General features: G+C 49.9%; 1 protein-coding gene across 4 annotated transcripts; it reads left to right on the top strand.

Annotated features, from left to right (window-relative positions):
* The first annotated feature begins 454 nt into the window (after positions 1-454).
* LOC110143987 (alpha-1,3-mannosyl-glycoprotein 4-beta-N-acetylglucosaminyltransferase-like protein MGAT4E) lies at positions 455-7,010 on the top strand. Of its 4 annotated transcripts, none has more exons than XM_020903775.2 (4): positions 455-580; positions 4,050-4,091; positions 4,929-5,073; positions 5,861-7,010. In XM_020903775.2, exons 1-4 carry the CDS (start codon positions 549-551, stop codon positions 6,926-6,928), a joined length of 1,287 nt encoding a protein of 428 aa, XP_020759434.2. In that variant the 5' UTR covers positions 455-548; the 3' UTR covers positions 6,929-7,010. The 4 variants fall into 4 exon arrangements, with proteins under 4 accessions (XP_020759434.2, XP_020759431.2, XP_020759430.2 ...); XM_020903772.2 differs by lacking the exon at positions 4,050-4,091 and adding an exon at positions 4,092-4,179 and having other exon boundaries at positions 456-580; positions 5,781-7,010; XM_020903771.2 differs by having other exon boundaries at positions 456-580; positions 4,050-4,179; positions 5,781-7,010.
* The last annotated feature ends 3,670 nt before the right edge of the window (positions 7,011-10,680 follow it).

The following is a 10,680-nucleotide window of genomic DNA, read 5'->3' as shown; positions in this document are numbered from 1 at the left end:
GATAAACACAGGTAAATTCTAGAAAAGGCAGACCACAGCGATAGGAACCGGATCAGTGGTCCTCCAGACCCGGGGGTGGGTGGGCCGGGAAGCTGGACACGGACCGCACCGGGCACAGAGCCGCTCTCCGACTCGACGGTGACGCAGCTCCACAACTGTTCACATTTGCTGAAGCCCGGTGAGCCGCATGGTAAAACCCGTTTGTGAGTTATACGTCCACAAAGCTGACTTAGAAACTGAAAAACTAACAAATAATTCTAACAAAATGGTACGGCTTAGGCACAAGGTTAGAAAACCATCCCCAAGAAATAGGGGATGAAACCTAAATAGGGGAAGAAACCCCTGTGATTTGTCACAGAGATGGCACTGCCCCAGGATGTGTGGGAAAGCTAGCAGGACTGGAACCTGAGCACAGGTTCCTACCTGAACACACAGGAGACCAGCATTATGACCTCGGAGCTGGGGGGAGGGGGACGACGTGATGTTAAGCAGAGTGCAGTAAAAATAGATCAGCAGAACGACACAAGAGTGGAAACAGCTGCAGGCTTATGCCCTTCCTGGATTTTGACAAGATGCCAAGGTAATTCAGAAGGCAAGGGAAACTGTTTTCCAAAAATGGTGCTGAAAGAGCTAGGTATCAGTGCAAAGAAATGAACCTCAACCCCTACCTCACACCATACGCAAATATGAATTTGAGATGGACGCAGGCCTACAGGTAAACCTGAGCACTGTATTCTGCACAGTGAAGGAAACCGTGAACAAATGAGACGGCAGCCCCGGAACAGCAGGCGTTTATTTGCAGGATGTTTATCTGGTAAGGGGCTAATATCCACAGTACATAAGGGATTCATTTAACTCCACAGCAAAAAAAAAAATAATAATATTAGTAACTCAATTAAAAATGGGCAAAGGACCTTTAGAAACATTTCTCAAAAGCAGACATTGCGAATGGCCAACAGGTACACGAAAAAGACTCTCAACATCATTAGTCATCTGGGGTCTCCTGCGTTAGTCATCTGGGGTCTCAGGCAGAGTCTTTACCAGCTGAACTACCAGGGAAGCTCTCGTTAGTCATCAGGGAAATTCAAACCAAAACCACAGTGAGATATCACCTCACTTCCATTAGAATTGCTTTTACTAAAAAAAAAAAAAATTAAGATAAGTCTTGGCTAGGAATTGGGGAAAGTGAACCCTTGCACATTGTTAGAGGGAACATAAGTTGCTACAGCCATTATGGGAGCACCTCAGAAAAATAAAGCTAGAACTAACTTCTGATTCAGCAACCCTATTTCTTGGTACTTGTATATCCAAAGGAACTGAAATCAGGATCTCAAAAAGATACCTGCACTCCCATGTTCATTGTGGCATTATTTAAGAAAGGAAACACCCTAAACGTCTACTGACAGAGGAGCAGATAAAGAAAATGTGGTGTATAAACATTCAAGGAAGTATTACACAGCCTTTAAAAAGGTGGAAATGCTGCCATCTGTGACGACATGGATGAACTTTGAGGACATCATGCCAAGTGAAATAAGCCAGACACAGAAAGACAAATACTGCATGATCTCATTTATATGTGGGATTTAAAATAGTGAAGCTCACAGAAGCAAAGGATAGAAATGTTGGTTGCCAGAACCTGGAAGAGGGGAAGGGGGGCGGTCTTATAAAAAGAAGCAAAGATGAATAAGCTTTGGGGAGCTGAAGTATAGCAATGTAGCTATAGTCACCAATGCTGTTTTTATACATGAAATTTGCTGAAAGAGCAGATCTTAAAGGCCTTCACTGCAAAGGAGAATAAACAAAAGATGAGAAGAGAAAAGAGAGGAGAGAAGTGGCAACCATGTGAGGTGACTGTAGTAATTATTTCACAGTGTAAATCTGTATCAAAGCATCAAGTTGTACACTTACTACATACAATTTTTATTTGTCAGCCATAACTCAATAATTAAGCTGGAGGAGGGAACCAAAACTGTAAAACTTCTAGAAAGAATCATAAGAGAATATCTTCACAACTCTATAGTATACAACAATCCTTAAACAGGATTTTAAAAAGCACTGACCATAAAAAAAAATACATTGAACATCAAAGTAATACATAACTATTTAAATTTTTTAAGTATTTTTATTTATTTATTTTGGCCACACCATAAGGCATGTGGGATCTTAGTTCCCCGACCAGGGATCGAACCTGTGCCCCCTGCAGTGGAAGCACAGTCTTAAGCACTGGACCACCAGGGAAGTCCCTACACATAACTTTTTAATGCAGGGGAAAAAAATGTTCTAGAGATTCCCTAACCATCCTAACTTCAGAACAAAGCTTTTAATGGCTTTTGTTTGCTTTTTTGTTTTTTGATTCCCAGAGGAGAAAAGGTGGGGGGAACTTAGAAGACGATTCAAAGAGGGGAAGAGAGGAGGGGAGAAAAGTCTTAGTTCAAAAAGTTCTGTCCTGTTAGAAGACTACAGTTCTTAAGTAGATAGACTTGTCAAAACCGCACTATTATGGATAAAGAAAACGTGATAGATACACAGAGACATACAGAAAGGAATGCCATTTGACCATGAAAAGAAGGGAATCCTGCCATCTGTGACCAGGAAAGAACTTGAGAGCACTATATTAAATGAAATAAGTCAGACAGACAACGACAAACTTTGTGTGGTCTCGGTGATCTGTGAAATCTATAAGTAAACAGCAGCCACAGAAGAGATCAGACTGTGGCTGCCAGAGGCGGGGGTGCATTAGAGGAAGGTGATCAAAAAGTACAAACTTGCAGGTATCAGATCAGGGAGTCCTGGCGATGTCACGGACAGCAAGGTGACCATAGTAAATGCTGCTGTGGAGTATATTTGAAGGCTGCTGAGGAAGTAAATCTTAAAAATTCTCATCACAAGGAAATCTTTCCCTTTTTTTTTCTTTTTGGTATCTGTATGAGGTGACAAATGTTAACTTATGATGGTAATTATTTTGCAGTTTACGTAAGTAAAGTTATTATTCTGTTCACCTTAAGCTGGGGAGGGAGAGAAGAAAGAACTGAAATACATTTTTAGTAACGAAAAAGGCCAGAGAAAGAGCAGAGAAGGGAACTTCAGAGGTCAGGGTAGTCCTGGGCCCGGGGGAGAATTGGAGCTTTGGGCCCAACCTGTGATGCTTAGAGACCCACAGGCAGCCCGGGACGGGGGGCAGGATGGGAGCTTTCCGGTTGGGGAAGGGGTTCTTCAATACCCACCTTCGTCCACTGACTCAAACTGACAGTTAACTTCCAGAGTCCCAGGCTTGAGACAAAAGCCTGAAAAGCTTTTGACCCTGGCCTCACCCAGAAGCAGGTACATGCCTCGAGGCTGGGGTGCTGGGCAGCCCCTGTTCAAGGTGAACAAGGGTCGTCAAGCGGGGTCCCCCGGGAGGGATGCCCAGGTTCAGCCGCCTCGGAGAAGCCCTCTGGGCCCCCATCCTGCAGCATTAAAGGGTCTTCTCCCTGATCTCAGGGAGATCTCTGCTCTCTGATAAACCCTCAAAGCACCTTCTCCATGAGACAAAAATCTCCATGGACATAACACTCTCAACCCGGTCAAGACGTCACATGATTAGGAATTTCCAGCCACTTAAGGTTTCCACCCTTCTGACCAGCCGGGGACGGGAGAGAGACGCGTACTAACCAGCTTCCCTCGGTCCCTCTGACTTGACTCAGAGCCTCGTTATCTGTCTACCACTATCCCGGGAAGGAGCAGACTCAGAAGGCCGTGAGAGCTGACAGAGTCCCAGTCACGGCCGGTCACACCCGGGCAGAGACGCCAGCTGAGTCTGAGGTCTGGGGAAGGCCTGATTAACACCTAGCCCTGCCTCTCCTCCTCTCGGCAATGCGTGCTTCGGGCAGGGTCGCTGCTCCAAGAGGGAATCCAGGGGCTGGACACGACTAGCCCCCTGGGCCTCTGTCTCCCCGGGGGCTATCAGCAGGGGCAGGTCAGCAGGGCGGAAAGGCTCCGGGAGACCCCGGGAGAGGCGGGGAGGAAGCGGGAGCCGGAGCTCGCCGGGCCCACGCCTCCTGTCTCCGCAGAGCTGACCCAGGCCCGCGCTCCGGGCACCGCTGCCTGTGCAGGTACGTCATGGTCGTCGTGTCCCTGATCCTCCTGGGCTCCTTCCTCCAAGAGAGGCTTGAAGAGCATCTTATGTACAGTTTACTGGTGGTGAGTCCCCCAGGGGAGCTCCGACCATGGGCCGGTCCTTCGGCGGGGAGTTTTCCCAGTTTCGCAGACGCCCTAGCCTCGCCGTGCGCGCTCTAAGGAGAAAGCTCTGGAAGGATCAGGAGAGGGTCAGAGACAGGATCAGTGCTGAGCCAGCCTTGTCACAAAGTCGGGGTAAAGGCGAGGAGGAAGGAAGGGCATTCACGTGCGCAGGGGCTGCCAGGACCCACCCTCCGGGAGGGCCACCCGGGGCCACATCCCTGAGCCCCGAAGAAACCCCCAGCAGCGGTCACCGCTGCACCTGGAAGAGTCCGAGTCTGGCCCGGGCCACGCCCGGTCCTAGAGCCCACGCTGTTCTGGAAGGCCTCAGAGCTTAGCGTGGGGTGGGTGAAGGAAGGTGCTTCAGGACGTGTATGCAGTCAGAACTGGGTGAATCAGAGCCGACCACAGGCCCAGACGCCAGCCTTCAGCGTCTGCCGCAGAGCCCAGCACGGATGAGCCGAGTTAGGTGACCTTTGCCAGCCAGAGGGTGGAGGAGTCAGACCCAGGCCAGGTGGAGGCAGGTGAGTCTCCATGCTGCATAAGCCAGGCCCTTTCGGTCGACCTTCTGCACAAGCTGGGCTCCCCCACCCCTTTTAGAGAGCCCTGTGTGTGCCCATGATGAGGGGGGTACCAGTTGGCCGCATCCCGGGCTTGCCTGGCCTGACTCGAAGGGGAAAGCCTGGGGCTGATGCTCATCTTACTCTGAGCAGGAGGAAAAGAAAATACTCAACCAACAGCAAATCAGCTCCGAAGTCAAGAGCCGTCTGCAGGCCTTCAAGGACATGCAGAAGACCTCCCAGGGGCTCCAGCACGCCAAGTACAAGCTCCTGGTCGGGGCCCCTCCCCACGAAAAGAGTGAGTAGGTGCAAGGCTGGGAGACGGCAGGCCAGGGGCACAGATGGGCCAGGAGAAGGAGGGTGGCCAGGGCAGGGGGCAGAGCTGCGGGCGGGACGGAGGGTGCGCCGAGGCTGGGCCGGCCGCGGAGTGCGGGGCAGGCGTCTTTGCTCCGTACCTGCCATCCCCCGAAGGAGCGACACGCTGAGATGCACAGAGCAGCCTCTTGGGGACTGTCCCTCAGGGAAGCTCGCTCAGGACAGGCCCCTCGGGGAGGGCCAGACGGGACAGTGCCCCTGGGGAGGCGAGGAGAGCGCCTGGCCAGACGGGGAGGGGGCAGTGAAAGCGACCCCCGGGCTCCGCACTGCCAGGCCCCGCGAGTCTACACAGGTCCCCGGAAAGCCTCCAACCCAGGTCTGGCAAACACACAGCCACTGGGATAACCCTGAGGTCAGGGCCAGCAAACATCCCGTTGGACCTGGCAACCTTCTCCATCACAGGGAGCCTTATCCTGCAAAGGACACCCCCCACACCCCCCGCCCCGCCCCGGCCAACAGCCTTTCAAAACAGAGAGGAGAGCAAGCCCTTGTCCCTCTCCTGCACCGCAGTCAGCTCTCCCCGAGAACGGACGTGGCGCTCCTCTCGGGCCCCCCCTTAGGGCGGCTGTGGGGGGAGACCTGGGACCTGCCCACCCTCGGGAGGTGCTAACAGCCGCCCCCCGCCCCCAGAGCTGCTGACAGTGGGTGTCTCCTCGGCGCTGCATCCCCACGAGAGCCGCCTCCTGGACACCCTGCACTCCCTGTTCCAGGCGTCCTCGGGCCCCGAGCTGGACCGTGTCGTGATGCTGGTGTCCCTGTCGGACTCCGACCCTGAGCGGCTCAGCCAGACGGTGGCCAACATCTCTGCCCTCTTCCGAACACACATCGAGGCCCGGCAGCTGCTGGTGGTCCGGGGCCAGCTCAGCGGGCCCCCTCCCCCGGGCACCCTGAGGCCCGAGGGCCGCCCCTCACCCTGCGAGGCCTTGTTCTCCGTGCAGAAGGCCGACCACGCCCTCCTCATGAACTTCGCTGCCAACCTCTCTGAATACTTCCTGATGCTGGACGACCGGGTGCACTGCATGCCCAAGTTCATCTCCAGCATCTACTGGACGCTGTCTGCTTGGAAGGAGCTGCCTTGGGTGACCCTGGAGTTCTCCAGCCTGAGTTTCGCGGGGAAGGTGTTCCGCTCCAGCGACCTCCCCCGCCTGGCCTCCTTCCTCCTCGTCTTCCCCAAGGACACCCCCACGCACTTGCTTCTCTCCGAGTTCCCCCTTCTCCTGGCCCAGAACACGCCGATCCGCTTCGGCTCCTCAATCTTCTACCACGTGAGCAACCGCTCCGGGCTGGAGAGCGCCTGCTTCCCTGCAGACAAGGAGAAGGTCTTTGGCGAGCCTGACAACCCCACGGCCAGCGTGCGCACGGACATGGTGGTGCTGTCCACCAATATCCCTCAGTACGCCTACACCCTGAACCAGGAGAGCTTCGCCACCCTCAGCCCCGTCCGAGGCAACCACCTGACAGTGATCCTGGAGGAGCCCCAGAAGGTCATCCGGATCGAGGTGCTGACGGGCTCTGACAAAGAAAGCAAGTACCAGCTGCAGCGAGGGCGCGTGGAGCTGGGCTTCGGGCCCCTGGAGGACCTTGGGGGCTGTGCTCGCTACACCCTGCTGGGCCCGGTGGTGGAAGGACGTCTGGACCAGATGGTGTCTTATGAAGAAGACTCTCTGGAGGCGCTGGGCTGCATCCGGCTGCTGGTGCTAGAGACCCAGGAGTCCTGGCTTCTGATCAGGCAGATCAAAGTCTGGACCACGGAGTATGACGAGGAAGAGGAAGGGTAGACCGCACCGCGGGAAACCGGGAAGGGTGGGGCTTGGGGATGGAATCGGCTCGGCTGGCAAGAAATAAAGCTAGAAATTGGTCAAGGCCTGTTTGTTCTTGAGCTGGGCGACCATGTAGTTTGTTCTCCTAGCTGGGACACTTTTGAGAGTGACAGTGAAAGGAAGCAATAGTAAAACTGCACAGGACAGCAGACATAAACCGGGACTGCCCCAGGCAAGCTGAGAGGTGCTGTCACCCCAACTCTTGAGAGAGGAGGTACAGTCAGTGAGGGGCACCAAGGAGACGACATCCTCTGGCTTCCGGGAGCCAGAGGGAGGGAGGGAGGCACCGGGAACTGCCTTGATTCTCATCCACACACAACTATAACAGCCCAAGATCTTTCCAGAAAGCACCTGTCGCTCCACCACGGTCATGACAGCACCACGATCATGCTGATGGTGGCTCACGTCCACACACCTGTCTTGGTCAGTTCAGGCTGTTATATTCCAGGGGTTATAAACAACAGAACTTTACTTCCCGTGTGCTGGAGGCTGGGAGTCCAAGGTCAGCGTGCCGGCAGGTTCAGTGTCTGGGGAGGGCCCGCCTCTTGGTTTACAGACACTGTCTTTCTGCTGCATCCTCACACGTGCACCAAGGGGGCAGGGGCTCTCTGACTTCTTTTATGAGGGCACCAATCCTATTCACAAGGACCCCTCCCTCAAGCCCTAGTCACTCCCAAAGGCTCCACCTCCTATTGCCATCCCCCTGAGGGTTAGGATTTAAAGGGATGAGTTCTGGGACCGGGGGGTACACATGTCCACCACAGGAAGACCCAAGCCTCTCATGTGTCAAGGTTAAGACCTTGCTGTAGGAAAGTCTGCTTAGCTGGGACTCAGGAATGGACGCTTCAAGTATTCATGAATCTGCTAGAACTGTGTTTACATATGTCCATTTTTCTAAGGAGAGGGCAGTTTACTTTCACGAGAGCATTGAAATGTCCCCTATCTGCCTCATAAAGTTATGAATAGCTGAACAAGCAGCTATAACCTTCTAGAGAAAACAAACAATACGTAACTTAGAAATCTTTCTATTCCCATTGCAAAAATAAGGAGTCAGAATTACACATTCCTGACTGTATCTATTCAGGAAATATTTGGGTACAGACTCAGGGTTAGTAGTAATAATATGAACCAAACTTGAATGACACCAACAAATAACTTAATGCAAAAATCAATAATTAAAATTAAATGCAACATAGGCGCTAGTTCTCTTTCATTTGATGAACGAAATTGATGAAGCCCAATAAAAACATAAATGAAAGGGTTTTGTAGGGTTTTGAGGGGGTTCAGAAATTTTCCTGAAGCTAACTTTTTAAAAAAAATAGTGTTTGGATATAACTAGTTGCCTCTCCCTGGGATATTTATTCAGCCACTGTGTTAGAAACTAACATCATGGAAGACCATGCATGCATATGTGCTAAGTCACTCAGCTGTGTCTGACTCTGTGCAACTGTGGACTGCGGCCTGCCAGGCTCTTCTGTCCATGGGACTCTCCAGGCAAGAATACTGGAATGGGTTGCCATTTCCTTCTCCAGGGGATCTTCCCCGACCCAGGGATCAAACCTGCATCTCCTGCATTGGCAGGCAGATTCTTTACCAGTGGGCCATACATCTAAAAAAGATTAAAAAACACCATGTTCCTTGCAATATGTGTTGACCAGTAAAATGAACGCAAAGTCTTTGGGTGAATATCCATTTAAAATTTTGATAAGGCTTTTTTCAGCTGACAGAAACCCTTTTGGCATTAGCCTGATAATTCTTCCTTACCTTGATATCTTGCTGTTGCTTTCGATCAGATGCTATATGTATTTTGTTCAGCTTTTCTAGTTATCTGAAACAAGAAGTTTCAAATTACCTGATTGCTATTCTAAAAAAAATTTTAAGTATGACTTGAAAAGATCTTCAAGACACAACCATTAAATGAATACTCAGGCTTCATTACAATATTTTCAATACAGAATTTATTAATTTATGCGAAAATATCTATATGTTTCTATTCAGTGTAATCACAAATAAAGAAACTACTGAAGATTTTGCTACTGGCAGTTTGCCTGACTATGAACCCTTATATTAAACAGGGCTTCCCTGGTGATCCAGTGGTTAAAAATCAGGGGACACAGGTTTGATCAGTGGTCCGGGAAGACCTCACGTGCCTAGGGGCTACCAAGCCCGTGCACCACAACTCCTGGAGCCTGTGCTCCCCATCGAGAGAAGCACCTCAACTAGAGGAGCCCCTGCCCACTGCCACCAGAGAAAGCCTGAACGCAGCAAGAGACCCAGCACAGCCAAAAATGAACAAACACATAAACTTTCTAAACAAAATAAAACAACTAGATATACCATACGTAACACTTGAAAGTTGCTGTTTTGTGTATTCAGTCCAGTTCAGTCGCTCAGTCGCGTCCGACTCTTTGTGACCCCACGGACTGCAGCACAACAGGCCTCCCTGCCCATCCCCAACTCCCGGAACTTGCTCAAACTCATGTCCATTGAGCTGGTGATCACTGGGATGAAAACAATACGTGAAATTCTCAGAGACCAAATAATTAAACAAAAATGGGACTCCAGATAGGTAAACGACTTAAGCTGGTTTCGCCCTGAGGAAATTCAATGTCTGTGATAGTAGGTGGAGTGGGGTGCAAGCAATGAGCAAAGGACAGGATCACCCAGAATTTCAAGATATGGGAGACAATCAACTAAGCCAAAACACCAAGAACTACACATTCAACACAAAAAACTAGAAACATGCATTAAAACTGACCAGGCAGCAGCTCAGCAAGTCCCAAAGAACTGAAAGGACACTCCAAGGTCTCTGGCAACACAGTTAGCTTCTAACCCATCTGGCTTCTAAATTAATGACCAAAAGAAAGGGTTTTAAACCCGTATTTTTAAAATAAACACATACTTCTAAATAATTCATAAGCTAAAGAAAAATCATTATGGAAGCTAATATATTTAGAGCTGAATCATAATGGAATTACTAATAGGAAAACTTGGGTCATGCAGTTAATCCTGTTCCAGAAGGAAATTTACAGTCTTAAGTGAAAATATGTGAGACTAATAAATAAAATAAACAAGACTAAAAATTTTAAAGGTAAGCATCCATCATAAGAATTTAGTAAAAATAGAAGAAACAAAAAAACAATGAAAATATAAGGAAGGATGTCTTCAATATTGGCCAAATTTAACAGCATATGAAGAAGCATTATAAAGAGAAAAGGCAAGCTACACAGTGGGAATATTGTTAACCTGTAACAGATGAAGAATATCCACCCAGAAATACATAAAGAACTAGTAGAAATTAATGAGAAAAAGACAGGCAACCCCATGAGCTGAAAGCCTCAGCAAGGAACCCTGCAAATGAGGAAGTGTTTCACAAGGAGGTCCTCTCACTTTTCCTCGAAGAACTGCAAATAAACATCAAAACGTCTGAAGTTAAGAAGTACCTCACATTGGAAAGAATGTAGAACAAGGGTTGGTAAACTGCAGCCAACCCTTTGTTTGTGGACCAAACACAGCCCATGGACTGCTTCACCAATACAGCTGTATCGGAGCACAGCCATAATCACTTTTCTACACACTGCTGAAAAGCCAAGTTGAATAGCAGTGACGGATACTCTATAGTTCACAAAATCTAGAACATTTACTGTCTGGCCCTTTAGACAAAGTGTTTCTCAGCCTCCGATGTAGAGCAGCAAGAATTCTCGTCTCCA

Source organism: Odocoileus virginianus, chromosome 11 (assembly GCF_023699985.2).
Source record: "Odocoileus virginianus isolate 20LAN1187 ecotype Illinois chromosome 11, Ovbor_1.2, whole genome shotgun sequence".
In the NCBI taxonomy this organism is placed as follows: Eukaryota; Metazoa; Chordata; class Mammalia; order Artiodactyla; family Cervidae; genus Odocoileus; species Odocoileus virginianus.
This window is presented reverse-complemented; position numbering and strand designations above follow the sequence as displayed.